Source organism: Babylonia areolata, chromosome 24, assembly GCF_041734735.1.
Source record: "Babylonia areolata isolate BAREFJ2019XMU chromosome 24, ASM4173473v1, whole genome shotgun sequence".
Lineage (NCBI taxonomy): Eukaryota > Metazoa > Mollusca > Gastropoda > Neogastropoda > Buccinidae > Babylonia > Babylonia areolata.
Genome location: NC_134899.1, coordinates 41,836,698 through 41,861,079, shown reverse-complemented (window position 1 = coordinate 41,861,079; position 24,382 = coordinate 41,836,698). Strand labels below are relative to the sequence as shown.

The window sequence follows — 24,382 nt, the reverse complement described above, 5'->3', positions numbered from 1 at the left end:
TGTTTTCAATCTTGAATGTACAGACATGCATTTGTATATATACAAATAGTCTTCAATATTCTGCCTTTTCCTAGATCAGATTACCCACGTAGCTTCCACAGGTACTCCTTTATGGTTTACAGACTTCTTTTTTTTAGTGATGTGTGCACTATCAGTGAAAAATTTGGATCAGTATGGGAAGGAATGGCTCTTCAAAGTAAATGCTGCTTTTTTGTAATCTAACATATAAGATAGGTTTTTATTTTCTTCTTTCAACCCGACTGTGATGCATGTGTGTGAGAGAGAGAAAGAAAGTGGTAGAGACCGAGAGAATAAAAGTGACAGACTGAGAGACAGCAGTGCTGTGAGAGTGTGTGTGTGCATGCATGTGTATGTGTGTGCGTGTGTGTGTGTGCGTATTTGTGTTTGTGTGTGTGCATGAGGTGTGTGTGTGTGTGTGTGTGTATACGAATCTGTGTGTGTATGCATGTGATTGTGTGTGTGTGTGTGTGTGTGTGTGTGTCTGCATGTGCATGTGTGTGTATACAGGTGTGTAAGCTTGCATTCGAGTGCATGCAGTGTGTATGCATACTATCAATGTTATACAAACAGACATGTCGTGGCGCATTTTCACCAATGAATTGTTCATACCCCCCTTCCACAGAAATACCCAGATTTTTCCACCAGATGATGAAGAAATACTGCACACTCCTGGCAAATATATCTTACCAATTCTGACCACACACAACACAAACACACACGCATGAACTCTCCTGCGATAGCTTCCCTGTGAAAAAATTCACAACCAACAGCTCACTGAACACACACGCCCTTCAATACCTACACAAATGGTTCAAAGACAAAGCTCCAGCAACCAGCCAAAACAATCCACATCCCACCAAGACCCCCTTGCTGCAAACACGACGGAAGGATGACAAAACAAAACAAAAATATCTTCGCAACCATCAACAATGTAGAACACGAATAATGCTTCTTGAATCTGGGTTTGGATTATCAGAATATCATCGTTTACAGGGAGAAGGATGGGAGAGGGAGGGTGGGGGCATCAGCTGGTGGGTATATGGTGGTGGGGTGGGAGTCGTGGGGGGAGAGACAGATGCTCTTGGCCCAACTCACCATCGATTCAAAATGACACACATACACACACACACACACTCACTCAGACAGACACTCAGACACACACATGCACACAGACAAACACAGTCACACATGGACACACACACACACACACACAAAGACATATTCAACTTTGCTTTCAAAATATAAGTAGTCTTGCTCTTCAGCTACACTGAGATTCAAAAGTCATGAACTGGTATTATTGGGGGAAAAAAGGTCAGACTGAAGCAAGAATAATAACAATAACAGTAATGAGAAGAAAGTATTTATACAGCACTGAATCTTGTGCAAATATGAAATAATGTAAAACAAGCTGGAGAGAAAAAAATAATTGACAACACAAAAAGGAAAACAAGACAGGTTTCCCTAAATCACCTTTCATTAAAATGCTGTCAGCCACTCCCTGGTTCAAAAATAAATAAATAAATAAATAAAATATGAAGGCTTGCTTTCCCGGTCTCACACACACACACTACACAGCCATGTGTAGACATCAACACCTTGAGAATGGACACTAACAACTCAAGACAACCACGCCCACTGCCTCTCAGTCTTAAAGGAGAGGAGGTGTAGTCTTTAGGATGATTAACGAAAGTAAGCATAATTATGCCTAAGCAGAAGCAAGAGAAGAATAAAAGAGTTTGGAATATTGAGTGCGTCTGCATGTTATTCTGTAGGTGAAAAGCTGTTGGTGTAGCTGTGGGGTTTTTTTTGTTGTTTTTTTTTAATTGTTCAAGTTTCCCCAGAGTCTAACATGCCTGACAGAAGAAATTGTTTGTTTCTTTCTTCTCATCTGTCCGCTTTTCTTTACAATGGATGTATGTCAATATGTTTGTTCAGATTTTTTTGGAATCTATCTTTATCTTTGTTGCCTCGAGTCCAGCAGTCCACACAAGGCCTTACCAGGTGAGCATCTTCAGGAAATGTACCCTTTCATTTACATAGACTTACTTGTTTTCCTTGAAGATAATGTCATAGAAAGAAAGTTTTCATCCAACATACTTAACCCTTTGAGCCCTGACCACCGCTTTACCGGTGGTGGAGAAAAATTACATAATGCCTAGCCACCAGTTGAGCGGAGCGTAAAGACATGTGTCGTGTTTTGCTATTGGTTGACTTATATTGAAGAGCCGATCAGAAAAACTGTAATATTCTGACATCAGCAAACGTAGTACCAACATGGCCGTGCCTTTTCACTGTGTTTTGTGCATGTGCTTTGGATAAAAAAGATCGATTTCAATATAAGTCAACCAATAGCAAAACACGACACAAGTGTTTATGCACCGCTCAACCGGTGGCTAGGCATTATGTCATTTTTCTCTACCACCGGTTAAGCGGTGGTCAGGGCACTCTTTTTATATCTGCTGTGACACATTAAATACCAGTTATTTGCAAATTTTGGCTCAGGAACTCAGGGCTCAAAGGGTTAATGAACTAACCACAGCTGGGGAAAGTTAGAACGGCGGAAGAACAGGACTGTCATCCACTTTCCTATGCCATGCCCCTTGACACAGGGTAATTCACAGACCCGATGGCCAAGAAAGGCTATGGGACCTTTGAACCTAACTTAATGAACTGTGACTCAGCAGTAAAGGAACAGCATCTGAGACACTGATGACCAAGAACAGAAACATATGTGGGACTGAGACAAGAAAGAAAGAGGCCATTGGGGTGACCTTCACAAGAACCACAAACACCATCAACCATGGAAAAGTGAATTCAAGTCCTAAGGAATCCCCAACAAACATCATCCAGTACAGGGAGAAAATACCCAGAGTTTTGTGCCTTGCAGACCTCATGGGCTCTTTGACCTTGGAGACTGTTTCTTTACGGACCACACAGGGCCTTATGTTTCTTTACGGACCACACAGGGCCTTATGTTTCTTTGTAGATCGCACAGGGCCTTATGTTTCTTTGTAGATCGCACAGGGCCTTATCATGTTTCTTTACAGACCGCACAGGGCCTTATGTTTCTTCATGGACCACACAGGGACTTATCATGTTTCTTTGTACATCGCACAGGGCCTTATCATGTTTCTTTGTACATCGCACAGGGCCTTATCATGTTTCTTTACGGACTGCACAGAGCCTTGTTTCTTCATGAACCACACAGGGCCTTATCATGTTTCTTTACAGACCACACAGGGCCTTATCAGGTTTCTTTACAGACCGCACAGGGCCTTATGTTTCTTTACAGACCGCACAGGGCCTTGTTTCTTCATGAACCACACAGGGCCTTATCATGTTTCTTTACAGACCGCACAGGGCCTTATCATGTTTACAGACCGCACAGGGCCTTATCATGTTAACAGACCACACAGGGCCTTATCATGTTAACAGACCACACAGGGCCTTATCATGTTTACAGACCGCACAGGGCCTTATGTTTATAGACCACACAGGGCCTTATCATGTTTCTAGACCACACAGAGCCTTATCAGGTCATGGACTCTGGGAAAACCACGCAGATCCACACATCAGGAAAACCACCTTCATCACGTCTCCCAAATACCAACAACTTTGTGTGAACAAGAGTGGGAGGAACCCTCAACAAGGAGGTCCTGTTAGATAAAACCAAGGATAGATGTGTGTGTGTGTGTGTGTGTGTTTGTGCGTGCGCGTGCACGTGCGTGTGTGCGTACGTGTTTCAGCTTCAATGAATGACACAGCAAACGAATGACAAGTGCTTAAAGGCAGCTGTCAGCTTGGTACGCAGTCTGCTGTGCAAAGGATTCCCTATCTGTAAAAAGCTTACAGCTTGGTCTCTGACTGAAGGTTTTATGTAAGTATTGATAATTATCAAAAGAAGAATACAATAGGAGCAGGAAAAATTGTCACACTTCAAAGAAAACTGGCAAAAAAAAAAAAAGTAAACCTTCCAGGACAACCCAAAAAAGTATGGGACAAACAACTGCGCATGAGACAGACAAAGCAAGCCCCACTGTCTGCAGCCCAGCATAGCTATCGCTTAAACAATATACGTGATTTATTCAACAGCCTGTAACAAAACAGCTTGGGCATGAGGACAGGTTTCCAAATGTAACACACCCATTCAACGCATGTAAACACACTGACGACCAACATAAGAACCAAACTGCAGAGAATGAATGAAAACCACCCTTTCAAAATATAATGTGCCCAGCAATGTCACAGAGAGCTGCTTTCATCCATCCATTTCTCTCCTCCATGCCAGATCGTCTGAACAAAAACTTCACAATCCAACATCTAACAAGTCTTCAAATGTAATTCAGTCACACACACAAAAAAAAAAAAAAAAAAAATTAAAGTGCAAAATATTTCCTTATTGTGAAAACAAATAATTGCCCACCTTTTCTTCAGATTGTGAGACCTTTAGAGATTTACAGAAGGAAAAAACATAAAACACTGTACAAGGTTTGCAAAGGAACACAAGAAAGATTGTTTTTAACTTCATAAAAATATAGAGATAGAAGAAGCTTGTAGCTTGATTTAACAAACCCAAAGAAAAACTGCAAAGTATCTAGATGTCTACACATGGTTGATGTGTCTGGAAAATAGCAGACAAAAATAAAACCCTATAAACTGTATAAAGTAAACCTAAAGTCTCTGCAAACAAAATTAGCAAATCAACCGATTAACTGAATCTGAGAAGAAAGTTGGTAAGTGAATAAACCTGGAAAACTAGGGAAAATGATTTTGCAAGAATTTATAGATGTGAACGTTGTTCTTTCAATTCACATATAATGTCAGTACATCATTTCATCCATTCAGTCACACAAGACCTGGAAAACTAAGAGAGAAGATTTTGCAAGAATTCATAAAATATTCATGTTCTTCTGTCAATTCATGTTTAATGCCAGTATCGTATCATTTCATCCATTCAAAGCCACAACCATACAGCTCCAAACTTTCGGTCTTCCTTTTGTTTTTTTTTGTTGGTTTTTTTTATCTTTGTTTTATGTAGTTTTGGGTAGTTCGAACATATATCACATGCACAGATATATTCAAACGCTAGGAAATTAGCAAGAAATACCTTCTAAATATTTAAGTTGTTGTTATAGACCTACATACAAGTCTTGCAAGCCAAGTCACACAGAAGGCAGTCTGTTATTCTGTCTGAAAAAGTTCTCCAACGGAAAGGAAGATGAGATCAGGCTAGAGCCACACACTAGACTGTAGCGTCTTGGCATTATCATCTGAACCAGCAGCAAGCCCAGATGTGAAAGGTATCTGTGGCAGTGAACCTATTCAAGGTGATGGTGATGGGTGTCCACGCTTCCTTGGGAGGCTTGTCAGTCAGGTCAGAGGTTAGTCAGTCAGGTCAGAGGCTCTTCTTTGTTGTTAATATCCATGTTACCCAGCACTACCTGCAACATGTGGGGAGCAAACCCAACAAAGAAACCTGGAGAGGGATGGGCTCTGCCCGATTTGACCTGTACAAAGACACGCCCCATAAATGATTCTGTGCGGTGCCCCAATCACTCTTTGACCTGTCCAAGACACACTGCATAAATGATTCTGTGCGGCGCCCCAATCTCTTTGACCTGTCCAAGACATGCCCCATGAATGATTCTGTGCGGCGCCCCAATCTCTTTGACCTGTCCAAGACATGCCCCATGAATGATTCTGTGCGGCGCCCCAATCTCTTTGACCTGTCCAAGACATGCCCCATGAATGATTCTGTGCGGCGCCCCAATCTCTTTGACCTGTCCAAGACATGCCCCATAAACGATTCTGTGCGGTGCCCCAATCACTCTTTGACCTGTCCAAGACATGCCCCATAAACGATTCTGTGCGGTGCCCCAATCACTCTTTGACCTGTCCAAGACATGCCCCATGAATGATTCTGTGCGGCGCCCCAATCTCTTTGACCTGTCCAAGACATGCCCCATGAATGATTCTGTGCGGTGCCCCAATCACTCTTTGACCTGTCCAATACACACCCCATAAAGGATTCTGTGCGGTGCCCCAATCACTCTTTGACCTGTCCAAGACACACCCCATAAAGGATTCTGTGCGGTGCCCCAATCACTCTTTGACCTGTCCAATACACACCCCATAAAGGATTCTGTGCGGTGCCCCAATCACTCTTTGACCTGTCCAAGACACACCCCATAAATGATTCTGTGCGGTGCCCCAATCACTCTTTGACCTGTCCAAGAAACACTGCATAAATGATTCTGTTCAGTGCCCCAATCACTCTTTGACCTGTCCAAGAAACACTGCATAAAGGATTCTGTGCGGTGCCCCAATCACTCTTTGACATGTCCAAGACATGCCCCATAAACGATTCTGTGCAGTGCCCCAATCACTTTTTGACCTGTCCAAGACACACCTCACAAAGAATTCTGTGCGATGCCCCAATCACTAGTTGACCTGTCCAAGAAACACTGCATAAAGGATTCTTTTCGGTGCCCCAGTGATTCTGAGAGTTAAGTGGGAAGAGGAAGAAAAAGCACCTCCTCACATGGGCAGCCCTGACTGAGTGTTAATAAAGCAGGCACTTCTCTGAAATGAGAGGAGTTAACTAAGCAGAACAGTGGTCTGCAACAAGCCAACATCTGGCATCCATCACTGCGCTCAGTTTGACAGCTGCGTAGTTTGACTGTTTTTTTCTCAATATTTGGATCGATGATATGAAAATTAAAAAATGAAATCAAGTGAAAGTTAAGTACATCTATGCAAAAAGGCCTTCTCCCTAGCCATCTGAATGTTTTCAACTGGTGATGTCTCAAAATAGCCATATTGGAGATTAGATGGTTGTGACTTTGAGTTGACGCTTTAATCCAGCAATGAATGGCTCATGTTCTACTTGATAATTCTGAAAAACTTAAAACAATCAATTAACTTAAATGTGTTTGAAAATCTAGATGTAGATTTGCACTGACATAATTCTGAAAGAAACTAAACCAAACAAATAAGAAATAATCAAAACTGAATTCCGAAGCCATCTGCAATAATCTCAATTCACTCCTTCTATTCCTCAATAAGCATGGAGAAGTCTTTCATTCTTCATCAAGCATATAATTAAAAATCTTCTCTTTTTTTTCTTTTTTTTTTTTTTTTTTTGTTGATCAGTTTACTTTAATGTTCCTACCCACTTCAAGGCATTCAAACCATCCTCGTTCAACAGATCATTGATAACCACTACACATACATATTTACAGATTTCAAAAAAAACACTTGACTATATCCACCAACACCAAGTACACAACACTGAACACAACAAGCACAACACATACACGGCTAGATTCTTCTTTCACTAGAACAATAGTCTGACTTTTGTGGGTTATTTCTTTTCTGTCACAAAAATATTCATCTCCTCATTGATGCTAATGATGTCAATGCTTTCGGCCAGGCAATGGATGGAAGCTTCCGATCTCCCAAAACGCTCCCAGCTTCTCCGAAAAACCGCACAAGCCTTTACTCCTTGGACTTGTCTTTCTCAGTCATTTCTGATGACGATGACGGTGACGGCGTCGATGCTTCCTTGGACGTCCCCGCCTTGCTGGAGGAGCCGCCAGAGTTCCCAGGACTCGAACCGGAACCCCCAGAGCCCATGGCGGCTGCAGCGGCCACCCCACCATGGAAGGCGGAGAGTCCCGGCATGGCCATGTGGGCGTAGAGGCTCGGGGAGAAGCGCTGGCCCGGCGCCATGTGCATCATGGCATTGGGGAACATGCCCCCGCCCTCGCCCCCACCCCCGCCACCCATCTGCTGCAGGTACTGCTGCTGCAGCTGGGCGTAGTGCTGCTGCATCTGCATGAACTGCTGGCGCTGCAGCATCTCCATCTGTCGACAGGGTCAGGGTTTGTTACAGTAATGATGAAAATAACAATGGTGGAGACACGCCATATCCCCTCAAACGTTTTTTGTTAGCTTAAACCATTTATGCGTGTAGGTGCGTGGGTGTGTGGAGGGGTGGGGGGTGAGGACTGTGTGTGTGTGTGCGTGTGTGTGTGTTGGGAGATGGGGTATGCAAAATTATTATTAAAAAAATCTATTGAATAATGACTAATGAACGATATAACTCCTGTGAAGTGATCCTATCAGTGTTTATGTACACTCCTTGAAGTAAATTCTACTGTGTAATGCCTCACTAGTTTTTGATGAAATCTGATTTATGTTTTTAGCACTGATGATGACTATGTGGAAATGGATTCCATTTGTTGTTCTGGAGAAAAATAACCTTTACTGCAAGGGAGATAAAATAAATAATAAATAGTAATATTCACAATAATAATAATAATGGTGGATACTTGCGCTCTGAAAACTGCTCCAGGTACTTCACAAAACACATTATAACGTGACACATTACATCAGTGTTACATATACACACCAAAATTCACCTAGTGAACTATCCACAGCCACAACACAATGTTCACAAATAAACAGACGTTAAAACTTAACATATATATATATATACCGATCCCCCTCCCCACACTAGCACACACACACACACACTTATGCTAAACTCTGTCCTACTGTTTTCTCAGTCAGTATTTTCATGACAGATTTCGTGTGGGGTTTTTTTCCATTCCCTGTCAATTATCACTGTAAAGTGGGAAAAAATATGAAAACCTGAAGACCAGACAAAGGGACAGAGTGTGCTCACTGACAACTCACCAAATACACGTTTCTAGCAAAGGAAATAAAAGCTATTAAATGCTCCCCGACAAAGAACACTGTCCAAGCTGATCGGTGGATCAAGGCATTCATGATTTTTTTCTTTGCTATCAGACCAACTGAAATTTTTCATTTGCATAATACGAGCTCTTCTGTGTGTGTGTAAGCAAGGGTGTCATATATGGATATTTTTATAGGCAGATGGTGGTTTGTTGTGTGCGGAGAGACAAAGATACAGAAAGAGAGAGGGGTGCAGCTTTTTGTAAAGCACTTGAAGTCCCTTCAATGCAGCAAATGAGAATTCCATCAGCCAAGTTTCATCACTTCATGGAGATACAAGTCAGCGTACCGACCAGGTTGTCAGTCATCATTCTTTATTTGGACTTTTTCCCTCTTCGGGCTGTAGCATTTTTCTTCAGCAAAATCTATTAGACTATTTCTAAGTTCACAGAAAGTAGTAACTGCACTTTTTCTTTGCCACTCCAATCTGATTTCACCAATGTTCAGTAGTCAAGGGTTTAGCACATCATCTTTAAATGTGGAAGTGTGCACTGTGTCAATGTTTACTATCGTCACCTTTACACTAAGTTATTTGATTTTCCACCAGCACTGTAATCCAGAAACCATGCATTTATCATTCCATCAATGGCTGTGGCCACCTTGTGGCATTCTATAATTGTGTTTCAGTTTCAGTTTCTCAAGGAGGCGTCAATGCGTTTGACTAATCCATATACACTACACCACATCTGCCAGGCAGATGCGTGACCAGCAGCATAACCAAACGCACTTTGTCAGGCCTTGAGCGATTGCATAAGTGAACACACAGGTAATATATAAACGTTTCAAATAAAACAAGAAGCAAAAACAAACCATGGTCTCAATGTTGAACAAGGATGCAACAAAACAAAAACCAACAGCAGAGAAAAAAATCTGAAAAACTTTTTGGGGGGGCGTCTCAATATTGAACAAGGATGTACAACAAAACAAAAACCAACAGCAGAGAAAAAAAATTGAAAAATTAAAAAACTCTTTAAATCAAGAAAGTAGTAGAGCAAATCTCCAAGCAAGAAACAACTGAAACTGCACAGTGTTTACCAGACTCATATGCTGACAAAAACCTGCTCTTCCATCGCTAGGATCTGAAAATTGGGGGTACCTTGTGTTATCCACAGACATTACCAACCGGTTATAAAGCTGTCGAGAGCCCACCTCCATCTAACTCCAACCTATCATAACCAGCAGCTTATAAAGCTGTCGAGAGCCCACCTTCGTTTTAACCCAACCTATCATAACCAGCAGTTTAAAAAGCTGTCGAGAGCCCACCTCCATCTAACCCCAACCTATCATAACCAGCAGTTTATAAAGCTGTCGAGAGCCCACCTTCATCTAACCCAACTCATCATAACCAACAGGTTATGAAGCTGTTGAGAGCCCACCTTCATCTAACCCAACCCATCATAACTAACAGTTCATAAAGCTGCCGAGAGCCCACCTTCACCTAACCCAACCCATCATAACTAACAGTTTATAAAGCTGTCGAGAGCCCACCTTCATCTAACCCAACCCATCATAACTAACAGTTCATAAAGCTGTCGAGAGCCCACCTTCGTCTAACCCAACCTATCATAACAAACAGGTTATAAAGCTGTCGAGAGCAAATATTCGTCTCACCCCAACGTATCATAACAAACAGGTTATAAAGCTGTTGAAAGCAAATATTCGTCTCACCCAAACCCATCATAACCAACAGGTTATGAAGGTGTCGAGAGCCAACATTCGTCTAACCCCAATCTACAAAGTTTTCAGAACCATTACAATTCTCTCAAAATATTATTCCTGTCACCAAAGCTACATACAAGTGAACAAGAAATCTGGATTTAGATGAGGTTACAACCACCACAGGTAAACCATACACCCACGGTTTCCACAGATGTGACCAAACAAAATTCTTCACTTTTCCAGACTTTTTCCAAGAGCACAACGAAAATTTTCCATGCAAAACATATAGAAAAACTGAATCGCGATTTTCTCTGCTGACACTGAAAAAGCAGATTGGTGGCTATCCCTGTAACGATTTTCATTTTTCATCTTTCCTTGTTTGTGTGTGTATGTGTTTCATGCATGAAGCTCTTTGTTGAATGATACTGAAAGGGTTTTATTATGTGAGCATCAACGATTCTAACACACTTTCAAGTTAAATCACATCTAAAGCTAAAAAAATCTGAAAGTTATGTAGTACAGGCTCTGAAATAAGAAGCACAGAGCATGCTTACCCTTCTCTGCTCTTCCTGACGCTGTCGTATCTGCATCATGATAATACGTTGTAGATGCATCTGCAGCACTTCTTGAGGCATGTCTGGGTTCTGTACAAACAACAACAAAAAAGAATCATATTTTCACAAATGTGAAAACCAGCCTGCTGATGAATAAATACAAAAATAATCCAAAAAAGGCAAAACATCCACCATGCAAAGAAACAGCCAAGTCACATTACAGATGCAGGTCCCATAGTTTCCATCCTATAGCACACGACGGTCCTTGGTTCTGGATATCTCTTCCACAAAGAAAAAAACATTGTTCCACTATAAAATCTTTCAGAATCTACTCTCGAGTTGTTCAAACCATAGACCCCCACCCCCTTGTGTGTGGAGGGGGGAGGGGAGAGAAAGAGTGGTGTATGTGTGTGGAGGGGGGAGGGGAGAGAAAGAGTGGTGTATGTGTGTGGAGGGGGGAGGGAGAGAAAGAGTGGTGTATGTGTGTGTGGAGGGGGGAGGGAGAGAAAGAGTGGTGTATGTGTGTGGAGGGGGGAGGGAGAGAAAGAGTGGTGTATGTGTGTGTGGAGGGGGGAGGGAGAGAAAGAGTGGTGTGTGTGTGTGTGGAGGGGGGAGGGAGAGAAAGAGTGGTGTATGTGTGTGGAGGGGGGAGGGGGGAGAAAGAGTGGTGTGTGTGTGTGTGGAGGGGGGAGGGAGAGAAAGAGTGGTGTGTGTGTGTGTGGAGGGGGGAGGGAGAGAAAGAGTGGTGTGTGTGTGTGTGGAGGGGGGAGGGGGAGAGAAAGAGTGGTGTGTGTGTGTGGAGGGGGGGGAGAGAAAGAGTGGTGTGTGTGTGTGGAGGGGGGAGGGAGAGAAAGAGTGGTGTGTGTGTGTGGAGGGGGGATGGAGAGAAAGAGTGGTGTGTGTGTGTGGAGGGGGGGGGAGAGAAAGAGTGGTGTATGTATGTGGAGGGGGGAGGGAGAGAAAGAGTGGTGTATGTGTGTGGAGGGGGGGGGGAGAGAAAGAGTGGTGTATGTGTGTGGAGGGGGGGGGAGAGAAAGAGTGGTGTATGTGTGTGGAGGGGGGAGGGAGAGAAAGAGTGGTGTGTGTGTGTGGAGGGGGGGGGGAAGAAAGAGTGGTGTATGTGTGTGGAGGGGGGAGGGGGTGGGGGGGCTTTATCTGTTGGCCAGATGCCAAATTGCAGCCGACTGGCCAGTTTCTTTTTCTCCAATTCTGGGGTAATACTGGGCCACAGGCACCCAATGAAAACAAATTTGACTGGAAATCCTGGAACGAACTGTGATGCAGACAATTCTTAACCAGTCAAATTCATGGAAATATAGTTTGACTCAGGTTTAAAAACAAAACAACAACAAACATATAATGGAAACAAAAATAACAACAAATATATAATGGTATCATAATAACTTTATCATCTGTCAAAAGTACAATGTATAATGCAATCATCATGCAAAATTTCAAAGCAGATTCCTTCGTATTTGTGGTAGAAGTGCACTTTTTTTTTCTTTCTTTTTTTGGCACTTTGGTAAAATCCCAGATTTTTTCCCTCAGCACACAGGAATGACAGAGTTATTAAAACATTCTGCAGGCAAGGGTTTGAACCAATTGAAAGGCGTACCCGTTCTCTCAGGTCCCTGGCAGTCTGCAGCAGGAACTCCTGGCTGAGGTAGTTTCCCAGGCCAAAGCCACCTTGCCCCATGGGGGACACTGCACACACAGTCATAATTTATTCCATCAATCACCCACACATACTGACATGGATACTTATATAGCGCCTATCCTCGACCAAGCACTAAGCGCTTTACAAATATGGAGTCATTTGCACAACAGGCTGCCTTCCCTGGGTAGAGCCAACTGATGGCTGCCATTGGGCGCTCAGCATTTGTTTCCTGTGTCATTCAATCAGATTTCAGGCACGCACACACACACACTCGGACAGACATGTATCATTTTATTTGTATGACCATTTTGTTTATTTACTCCGCCACACTGGCACACATACTCCATTTTCAGGGGTGTGCATGCTGGGTATGTTCTTGTTTCCATAACCCACCAAAAGCTGACATGGATTACAGGATCTTTAACATGCATATCTGATTTTCTGCTTATGTATACACATGAGGGGGGTTAAGGCACAAGCAAGTCTGCACATATGTTGACCTGGGAGATCAGAAAAAACTCCACTCTTTACCCACAAGGCACCATTACCAAAATTCTAAGCCAGGACCCTCAGACTAAAAGTCTGACGCTTTAAGGTGGACCACTGTGTCATTTTTAGCTAATTTTTGTTTCTCAGGAACTACTAAAGATATCTGCATGAAATTTGGTACACATACTCAGGATGTTAATATAGACATCTGTGCTAAGTTTGAAGATTATAAGTCAAACAGATATGAAGATATGATAATTTTATCATAAAAATACACACGGTTATTTGGCCCATTTGCAGCACTAAACACATGCATTACATAATGATTCTCATCATTTCCACAGTTTGTTTTGACATCATTTAGTGCAATGATCACAAAAGCAGATGCCCATTGTCCACAAGCATTGTTCTCTGTCTTGTCAAAAACGCATAAAATTATGCATTCACGTTTGTATGCTTTAGTCACTTGCTATGAAAAAAACTACTAGAGGTAGAGAGTTCTAACTATGTTCATTGCACTCAGCACACATTTTTACATCAGTGTACCTAATTTTATGATAATATTTTCACTGTATCAATTGTTACACGTGGGCCACTGACGCACCTGCAGCAGAAATTCAACTTTTGAGAAAAACGCCTTCAAAGATTGTGTTGAGAACTCACAAACTGCAACCCATAGTTACACACTAAAAAAATAATACACAGGAAAATAGCACTTGGCCAATATCACTAAGTGGTGAGAGAGAGTTTTTTTCAGTTACTTGATTGTTCAAAATGCTCCTGGGGCGTATACTTCTCCCTCATCTGCCCGTCGATGTTCACGTTCCTGACGTCTCACAGTTTCAATTTTTTTCCTCTTTTGTTTTGCTCTGTCAGAGGATTTTCTGGTTGCTGTTTTGACCCTGAGCATATCTGATTTCTCTGCAAACATCTCTGCATTGCTCCCAGCCACAAGATCCAGTTCAGCAAGCACATCCAGAAGGGCGGTAGATCCCTCATTGTATCGCTGAACGCAGACTGCCACAGCAGAGTGGACTGTACGGAGGCCAGCCCATCGCTCCTTCGGACATGTCCTCCACACCATGGAATGGAAAGACTCATTAGAATTTTGAGTCTTTCCAGCCAGACAGCGCTCCAAAAGTTGGGGGTCACCAAGGCGTTTGTAGACCGGTACAAGCGCATCAACGAGGTCACGTGGGAGGGGATTTGTGTGGGGTCTTGGTGGTTGGTTGTTGGCCTCAGCTCTTCTAAAGAAGCACCAGGAATCCTTTCCTGCTGGACATCGCAGGTGATGGGGATCATCATCGGTGCTAATTGTGTGGAAAAATGATGCCCACACTGCCTGCTCCATTTTGCTGAGGTCCCCTGCGTGGTCTTTTATAGCCCGTCCATAGTAGTTGGTGAGCTGCTTTATCCTTTTTTCTGTCAGCTTCCCTCTTCCTCCTATGGGCTGCTTGATGGCTTTTTGTTTTTCGACTAGATTTCGTAGCGCTGTGCCCATCCTTTTCGTGACATGGTTCACGCACTCAATCTTTTCCACCAAAAAGCCATCGCCATATGGAGCTGACTCGTTGACCGCAGCATGAGCCTTCGCATCCCCATCTCCAAGCAGATGCTTGTATCTGAAGTTGTGCAGCTCCACCGACCTTCCAAACATGATGACAGCTGCTTGGGTCTCCATGGCAGCAGAAGAACAGCTGCAGTTCTTTTGACAGTCGGGTTCATGTTTCTCCCACCATTCAGCATATCCTGGATCGTCTTCAGCAGGGCCTTGCTCACAAGCCTGGCAGTAATTGCTCAACACAGCATAGTCCAGGATAAGTCCACTAAAAATTTCGATGACAGTGGCAATTCCGTTGTGGGAAGTCCTTCCTCTCCGATGCCAACTGCCATCAAAAGAGACAGAGATGTCCAAGCAGCCATCATCTGATGGCTGACCTAGACCCATCTCTGCATAGGCTTCCCGCACATGGTGAGCTGCATCCTGCAGGTGTGTGCTGGCTGCTCTGCTTGCACCCTCACTATATTTTTTTTGGTAGTGAAGCCATGTTTTTTGGTGCATGGGTCGTGGCATATTCACCATACCAAAAAAACGGCATAGCTGGGTGTAGCCAATCCCAGTTGCAGAAGCAGCAGCAACAAGGCGACGGTTGATGTCAAAACCTGTGAAGACAGTCCCCGTCTTCAGCGATGTCATGGTCTGTGTCCCTGGAATCACAGCGCCACAGGAAACACACCTCACCTCCAGACTGCATGCTGACCCCATCCTCTTTGTCTCATCTTCAAATACAGAGACCTGAAAAAAAAATCAAATGTGTGAGAACTGAAGGTACAAGAGAAAGAATGAGAGAGAGAGAGAAAGAGAGAGAATAAAGAGACTCAGACTGACAGTTTTTTTTACACACACACACATACACACACACTGACAGTATGTCAGACTCAGTAAAAATCCACAGAAATATTACTTGGAAAAGTATTTCAATACTTGAGAAAAATAAAAACTGCCTCTGAAAACAAAAATCAAAGAACTTGAAAAAAAGAAGAAGTAAATCAATGGGCTCACAAAAAAAGAAGAAGAAAGGTATTCTGATGGCTTTTTTTCTTTCTTTTTTTTTTTTTTTTGCTATGAAACAAAACAAAAACTCATGAAATAAAATAGAATACTATATTATATTTATTAAATATTATATATCTGTAGACTATTATATTATTTTCCACAAACCTTTGATATGCATTTTCCACAATGAACTGACGACACCAAGCAGTCCAATGTTGACACATCAACGATGATGTTCTGTGAGGACTGTGGCTGTCCCGAGCGAAGTTGTACTTCGGGAACTGATGCACTTTTTTTTGACGGTGGTTCTTCGTCTGAACTGGAGTCACTGTCACCCGTACACACATGTTTTCTGGTGAAAACGTCCAATTTTCTCTTCGAACTGAGAAGCGGCGTGCTTTCACTGACGTCGGTCGATGTCGAAGGCACCGCTAAGTCGGTCGCTGTTTCAGCAGACTTTTTTTCAGCTTGTGTTGTAATCTTTCGCTTTCTCTTCTTTTTGCCGAATGCAAAGACAGTCCTAAACTTCTTTCCAGCGTGTCTTGGCATTGTCCGTGACTTTTAATAGAAAATTTCGATCAAAATCTTAGGCAACTGGTGTGTCGATTGAAACCGTGATGAAAACAGACGCCATCTTGGAAAAAGTCACATGACCGATTGGGCCAATGGGCTATTTTTTTACTCCGACAAGCCAATCAGAAACCTCGACTCAGCCACAACCCCTAAAAAATGCCTCTCGGGTTCCTTCGGATTTGCTCTTCGTGTGTTTCCGTGAGTGGAATTTTCCACAGAAAATGGCAATGAGAAGACAGACCGGTGAATGACCTTCACACTGATACCAAACAAGATGGGGTTTCCAAACCAGATCGCGAGCACCAGGCTGTCCAAATCGATGCAAACTTCGAGTTTTTTGTCACATTCGCTCAAACTTCACACACACCCAGGTCAGAAAATGTTTTTATTTGCAATGAAATCGGTCAAATTGAGCAAAATGGTTGACAGAAATGCAAAGAAGAGACATTGTTTGACCAAATACAAGTATAATCCCAAAACACGTTTTTTAATGATTTTTGGTGAAAAACCTATGCTGTGGTCCACCTTAACCACTCAGCTATTGTGCTTGTCACAACACAATAACCACACAACAATGCTAGTCCTTTCTTTTTTTACCACCATTATCATGATAATGTTCCATTATTATTTGCTTATTCCATGAATCACCGACACAACAATGCTTGTCCTTTCTTTCTTTACCACCATTATCATGATAATGTTCCATTATTATCTGTTTATTCCATGAATCGCCGAAACAACAATGCTTGTCCTTTCTTTTTTTACCACCATTATCATGATAAAAATTTCCATTATTATTTGCTTATTCCATGAATCGCCAACACAACAATGCCAGTCCTTTTTTTTTTTTTTTTTTTTAAACACCATCATCATGATAATGTTCTGTTATTACAAAACTGAAACCAAACACACTTTTTCAAAGTCATAAATTGTAATTTGAGTCAATTTTGAAACTTTAAAGAAATTTTACAGTCTTAACCTTCAGCAGCAATGGTTACAGAACAGACTTGTCACGAGTTCAGTTTCCTTCTCAATACATTTTCTCTGCTTCCCTCAAATGGAATGTCTCAATAGACTGCTGGACCCCCCCCCCCCCCGCCCCCCCCCCATCCCCCAATCCGCCCCAACCCCCATGCAGCCAGCCCCCTCACCATTCATACGTAGCCCCTTCTTCTCATTCTCGTACTCCTCCCAGGCCGCTTTCTTCTCCTCCTCCGTCAGCTCCTGCTCCACAAGGTTCTCCAGCAAAGAGTCGTGTTCATGCAGCGCCACAAACCAGTCCTTCTGGTCCCCAGACACTATCTCCGCCAGTAGTACATCCTGAATTAGCATAATCATTGAAAGCATGATCTTAATAAATGTCTATTTCTGCCAGTAGCACATCTTGAATAATAGTACACCAGTAGTACATTCTGATTTATCATAATCATTAAAAGCACAATCTTAATAAATGTCTATTTCCGCCAGTAGCACATCTTAAACAAAAATATTAATGATGAAAGTACATCCTGAATTATCATAACCATGAAAAGCATGATCTTAACAGATGTCTATTTCCATCAGTAGCCCACCTTGAATAATAACACTAATGACGAAAATACTAAACATCATAATCATTAAAAGCATGATCTTAATAAATGTCTATTTCTGCCACTAGCGTATCTTGAATATTAATACTAATGATGAAAACGCTTATCATCATAAATTAATCATCAAAAGCATGATCTTGTGAAATGTCTATTTTCGTCAGTAACACATCTTGAATAACAATACTAATGATGAAAATACTAATCATAATAATCATTAAAAGCATGATCATAATAAATGTCTATTTCTGCCAATAGCACATCTTGCATAATAACACTAATGATGAAAATACTAATCATTATAAATGTCTACTTCCGCATGTAACATGTCCTGAATAATAATCATAAGAATAAAATAATAATAATAATTAATATCTATCTCGCCCAGTAGTAAATCCTTAATAATAATAATCATTATCATCATTATAAGTGTCTTTTTCCATCAGTAGCATGTCCTGCATAATAAGAATAACATTCTTCCTCTTTGGCAACATCCTTTTGGCAACGTTCTTTCTCCTCCCCCACCCCACCTACCCTCCTATCAGTCAACACACACACACACACACTCACAGCACAACAAACTACATACACTCAACACAACACTACACTTCACACACACACACACAAACCTTGGGCAGCATGAGCATCTCCTTTTCCTCATCCTTGTCGGAGAGGCGATCAGGCTTGAAGACGTACAATTTGCCAACCCCAACCCCCCCTCCCCCCCAACACACAAACATACACAATACACCACACACACATACACACACACACACACCTTGGGCAACATGAGCGTCTCTTCCTCGTCCTTGTCAGAGAGGTGGTCAGGCTTGAAGGCGTACAGCTCAGCCAGGTCTGCGGCAGTGAAGTGTCGCTCCACCTGGTGTTCATCCACCACACGCTGTGACAGCGACAGCTTTGTCACCTGGCGGTCGTAGATCTTCTCCTCCATCGTGCCCTGAGGTCACAGTTTTTCAGTTTCAGTCTTACTTTCTCAAGGAGACGTCTATGCGTTCGGACAAATCCATGTACACTAATCCACATCTGCTAAGAAGATTAACCCAACACGCTTGTCAGGCCTTCAGTGCATGATTGTATATTTGTGTACCCATCACAGTGGATTTCTTTTTACATAATTTTGCCTGAGGACAACACTTTTGTTGCCACGGGTTCTTTTTCAGTGTGCCAAGTGCATGCTGCACACGTGACCTCGCTTTATCATCTCATCCAAATGACTAGATGCTCAGTTTGATTTTCCAGTCAAACTTGGAAGAAATGGCAAGAGCGGGATTCGTACCCACACCCTCACGGCTTTCTACCTAGGCAGGTGAGTGTCTTAACCATTCTGCCACCTTCTTTCAAAGGTCAAACTGTCAACAGACGACTGGAGAGTTCCATCCTGGCATGACTTATAGAGGCATGTCACATGATCTGTGCTCTCAAAATTTATTGGCTCTGTGAAATTTCGAGCAACAAAGGCGATCGTGAGAGGGAGAACGTGTGAAACAGCAGGCTTCTTTTTTTTTTCTCGATTTATGGCTCTTTTTTTGTGTGTGCATAAGATGGCACTTCATTGACTACAGTTTGGTTGAAGCAATGGAGGCTGTCAACTGAAGAAATGGAAGACAGCACATGTTTGCTGCTTTTATCTATGTCGATCACTTTTGGCACTGCTCAAATTTTGCGTAAAAGTTAAGATGCACATGCACAAGATCCAAGATGGACGTGGAACTCTCCAGTCGTCTCATAACACCTTCATTAATTATACATTATTTTTCTTTCAGCAGATGTATTGGAGAAAGTGTTTTCCATGTTTGTTTTGTTGTTTACAAATGAGAAAGCTAAAATCCATAATTCTATTTTGCTTTTAAACACACCTTCAAGGTAGTGTTTGGCATACTAAATTGTCCTTTTTTTTGTTTGTTGTTTTGGGTGTGTTTTCCTTGTTTTGTTTATCTTAATGATTTTTGACAATTTCTAATGATTTGGGGTTTACACTATTTTCAACTTCCTTAAAAAAAAACAAAAAAACACAGCACCTAAATCCACAACCAACCAAAGCTGTAACCAAGAACAAAGCCTTCTCACCTGTGCCATGAACCTGTAGATGTAGCAGGGTTTAACCTGACCGAAGCGATACACTCGGAAAATGGACTGCACGTCATGGGAGGGGTTCCAGGAGGCATCAAAAATGATGACCCGGTTGGCCCCCACCAGGTTGATTCCCAAACCTCCTGCCCGTGTGGAGATCAGGAATAGTCTGGACCTGCAGCCACAAAAAGCACAGTGACTGACATCATTCAAACACACTTCACAAAACATTAACGAACACCCCACAGCCACAAACAGCACAGTGACTAACATCGTTCAAACACACTTCACCAAAAGTTAACCACCACCGTGCAGTGACAAACAACACAGTGACTGACGTCATTCACACTTCACAAAACATTAATAACCACCGTGCAGCCACAAACAATGCAGTGACTGACATCGTTCACACTTCACAAAAAGTTAACCACCACCGTGCAGTGACAAACAACACAGTAACTGACGTCATTCACACTTCACAAAACGTTAATAACCACCGTGCAGCCACAAACAATGCAGTGACTGACATCGTTCACACTTCACAAAAAGTTAACCACCACCCTGCAGCCACAAAAAACACAGCGACTGACATAATTCAAACTTCACAAAAAGTTAACCACCACCCTGCAGCCACAAAAAACACAGCAACTGACATCATTCACACTTCACAAAGTGTTAACCACCACCCTACACCCACAAACAGCACAGTGACTGATGTCATTCACACTTCACAAAGTGTTAACCACCACCCTACACCCACAAACAGCACAGTGACTGATGTCATTCACACTTCACAAAACGTTAACCACCACCCTGCAGTGACAAACAACACAGCAACTGACATCATTCACACTTCACAAAGTGTTAACCACCACCCTACACCCACAAACAGCACAGTGACTGATGTCATTCACACTTCACAAAGTGTTAACCACCACCCTACACCCACAAACAGCACAGTGACTGATGTCATTCACACTTCACAAAGTGTTAACCACCACCCTACACCCACAAACAGCACAGTGACTGATGTCATTCACACTTCACAAAACGTTAACCACCACCCTGCAGTGACAAACAACACAGTGACTGACATCATTCACACTTCACAAAAAGTTAACCACCACCCTGCAGCCACAAACAGCACAGTGACTGACATCATTCACACTTCACAAAAAGTTAACCACCACCCTGCAGCCACAAACAATACAGTGACTGACATCATTCACACTTCACAAAGCGTTAACCACCACCCCACAGCCACAAACAGCACAGTGACGGACATCATTCACACTTCACAAAATGTTAACCACCACCATGCAGTGACAAACAGCACAGTGACTGATATCATTCACACTTCACAAAACGTTAACCACCACCCTGCAGTGACAAACAACACAGTGACTGACATCATTCACACTTCACACGGTGATGCTGCTCATGTGATCTTTTACAAAAAAAAAAAAAACCTGCCAGTCTTAAGGTATTATTTCCAGGCCATGCTTAAGTGGGACCGTGCACACGCACACCCACAACTGCTCCTAGACTTGGACACCAACAACCAGACACACACACAACCAGACCCCCCCCCCCTCCTCCTTCCTCCCCACACACTCCCCACCACATACACACACAACGAAGCAGCAACAGACTGCCCTTGTTTTCAGAACAAAAAGGAAATTTTCTTACTAAAATTACCATACTTACCGTGACCCAACTAGTGCAGACTCCGGCAGGGGTCTGACATTCCTGTCCTGTGCAAACTACTATCCGCCTATACGGAGAAAAAGAAACTACGGCCGATAACCTCCTCTTTGTCCCGCTGGCTAGCGCCCTCTTTTTCTGGCAGCCATTATGACTCCTGTTCCTGTGCTCTCCATACGGCTAAGTTTTTTCGTATTTTCTGTCTGTCTGTCAATTCTCTGGCGTTCTTGTTTTTTGTCAAATTTTGTCTTGAACCAGGTCACATAATTATATGGTTCAATTGGGAGATCAGGCTAAAATTAAGGCGCGATCGCAATCAATTCACGGACACTCTGGGCCCTCTATTTCTGGCCCTCTCATCAACGCCAACCCGCCGCCTCCTCCACTTCCTTCGCTTCCTCCGGTCGACTCCAGACCTCCACCACCTCCTGCACCCTCTCCGGCGAACAGAAAACATCAAGTGAATAACTGCAGCATGGGAAGGTGGCTGCCCCAACCAAGACACACACACACACAAGTGCACACGCACCGGTGGTTTTCTGGGTCATTGAAGACGCCCGCCCAGTGCTGTCTCATCTGAGCGCTGGTGGACCCGTCCAGGCGGAAGTAGTCTTCTCCCTTGGTCCATCGCTTTCCAAACTCCTCCTTCAACTGAAGGAAAAAGAACAACAAAATATCTTTAAAATAACAACATAGAGTTTGTATAATTAACTGCAAAATTCCTCAATTAAAAATGTAAACTACACAGAATAACTCCTACACTTGATCATTTAATAATGCCATGATGAATATATAAGGTTCAGGGTAGAAAAAGATTTGTCATCATCTCCCGAGTAATTTGACCAGTTCTGCTTCGTATAGTAATCAAATATGTAACCAGCTGATAATCAAGCAGTGGGAACAGAATGGGATCTTCCATCTCCTTGCAGTGTAATATGCAGTGGCATTTTCCAGTATGATAGCAGATGTACCTTGACTTGGGCAGATGTACCTTGACTTGGGCAGTGGGGTAGGAGGCTAAATATACGACATTAAATGTTAAGTACAACACATGAGTTTTGCTCTCAATCGTCCAGTACATACAGTTCTCTCTCTCTCTCTCTCTCTCTCTCTCTCTCTCACACACACATACATGCATACCCTATGGACACAAAAATATATATCACACACACAAACACTAGCATGCATACACATAACACACACACATGCACACACCTCTTCTTCAGGCTTATCCTGTGTTTCTGCTGTAAACTTGGAATCCACATGCTCTAGGAAATACTCAATGATGTCCAATGACAGCAAACTCTGACTGAAGATCAGTCTGCAAGGAGAAGTGGAAACAGCAAATTAACAGATGTGTCTCTGAACAGGACTCACTCTCGTAGGTCATGAATAAACAAATGAACTGTGCAGGGAAACACACATTTCTCCCCAGGATACAATAACATATTGTACAAGAACAAATCAGTTCTTCTAAGATCCTCAAAAGCATTTTCTAGACTCAATTTTCTTTTCTTTTTTTTTTTCTTTTTTTTTTTTAAACCAACGTTTTCTACCCAAAGTGTGGAACTGAAAATATTCTTTCCATTGCTGCAACCAACATTCCTCTTTCCCCTCCTCAGCCCCTTTACGTCTCATCAGCCAAACAATATCCATATTCACACACACACACACCCAGACACATACACACATTTCCTGCACACATACACGCATGCGCTCACACACACACGCACAAACGCACACATACACACACACACGAACAGAGACAGCCAAAACCTCCACTGACACTTTGTCCCCGATCTCCTCACACATGCGGAGGATGTCGAAGAGCAGCACCAGTTTGCCGCTGTGCTCCATCTTGTTCTGGTCCTCCTCCTTCACATATTCTGCCCACCACTCGTCGCTCACCGCCTGGGGTAGGTCCAGGTCCACTGGCCAATCGTCTGACATGACACAGTTCAGGTTATAGGTTAATGGCCACTAGGACTGTGAATTAACACCCACTGTGACTTGTGCTTGGCACAGGACTCTAAGGATAGGCAGTATTTGTAAAGTGCTTAGAGCCTGGACTCTGCGGATACGTACCATATAAGTATCAACATCAATGAATTCATTGCATACCGAATGAACACGCTCACAACAAACATTATACAGTCCACACACAAGATGCTGTGGCTTTGCTCTCACTTTACTTTCGTTTTTTTATCCCATGACAGACTTCCAGCAACAAACAAAAACACAGATCTCAGGTCTTACCTCCTTCTCCTCCACGTGATCTTGTTTTCCAGTCTTTGACGATTTCATCCTTGTCACCACTCCTGAAAGGGGGGGAAGCACAGGTAAGTTCATTGTTAAACTACTCCCAAATTCTTCAGTGCTCAAATCACAAGACACCGCAGTCAATCTGCTCAAAAAGAGAAAGAATGACAGAAACTTTAAGGTGGACCACTGCGTCATTTTTAGCTAATTTTTGTTTCTCAGGAACTACTAAAGATATCTGCATGAAATTTGGTACATATACTCAGGATGTTAATATAGACATCTGTGCTAAGTTTGAAGATTATAAGTCAAACAGATATGAAGATATGATAATTTTATCATAAAAATACACACGGTTATTTGGCCCATTTGCAGCACTGAACACATGCATTACATAATGATTCTCATCATTTCCACAGTTTGTTTTGACATCATTTAGTGCAATGATCACAAAAGCAGATGCCCATTGTCC

General features: G+C 42.6%; 2 protein-coding genes across 7 annotated transcripts in view; both read right to left on the bottom strand.

The window, feature by feature from the left end:
* Window positions 1–1,821: 1,821 nt before the first annotated feature.
* LOC143298937 (uncharacterized) overlaps window positions 1,822–24,382 on the bottom strand; it is a 53,330-nt gene continuing 30,769 nt past the window's right edge. For 3 of the 6 annotated variants that reach the window (XM_076611969.1, XM_076611974.1, XM_076611975.1), the window contains 11 exons: window positions 23,908–23,969; window positions 23,438–23,594; window positions 22,867–22,972; window positions 22,181–22,302; window positions 19,945–20,122; window positions 18,635–18,814; window positions 17,422–17,590; window positions 12,610–12,698; window positions 10,995–11,084; window positions 3,469–7,887; window positions 1,822–3,264 (listed from right to left, as the gene is read on the bottom strand). In XM_076611969.1, coding sequence (XP_076468084.1) covers window positions 7,519–7,887; window positions 10,995–11,084; window positions 12,610–12,698; window positions 17,422–17,590; window positions 18,635–18,814; window positions 19,945–20,122; window positions 22,181–22,302; window positions 22,867–22,972; window positions 23,438–23,594; window positions 23,908–23,969 — 1,522 coding nt within the window. In that variant the 3' untranslated portion in view covers window positions 1,822–3,264; window positions 3,469–7,518. The remainder of the gene's footprint in view (window positions 3,265–3,468; window positions 7,888–10,994; window positions 11,085–12,609; window positions 12,699–17,421; window positions 17,591–18,634; window positions 18,815–19,944; window positions 20,123–22,180; window positions 22,303–22,866; window positions 22,973–23,437; window positions 23,595–23,907; window positions 23,970–24,382) is intronic. The other 3 variants (XM_076611970.1, XM_076611971.1, XM_076611972.1) reach the window with 3 other exon arrangements.
* LOC143298938 (uncharacterized) lies at window positions 13,265–16,095 on the bottom strand. Its single transcript, XM_076611976.1, has 2 exons — window positions 15,863–16,095; window positions 13,265–15,436 (listed from the first exon to the last, which is right to left on the bottom strand). Exon 2 carries the CDS (start codon window positions 15,404–15,406, stop codon window positions 13,910–13,912), a length of 1,497 nt encoding a protein of 498 aa, XP_076468091.1. The 5' UTR covers window positions 15,407–15,436; window positions 15,863–16,095; the 3' UTR covers window positions 13,265–13,909.

Coding starts and splice junctions, on each gene's coding strand:
- LOC143298938 (XM_076611976.1), bottom strand. CDS start 15,406: ATGGGGTCAGCATGCAGTCTGGAGGTGAGGTGTGTTTCCTGTGGCGCT.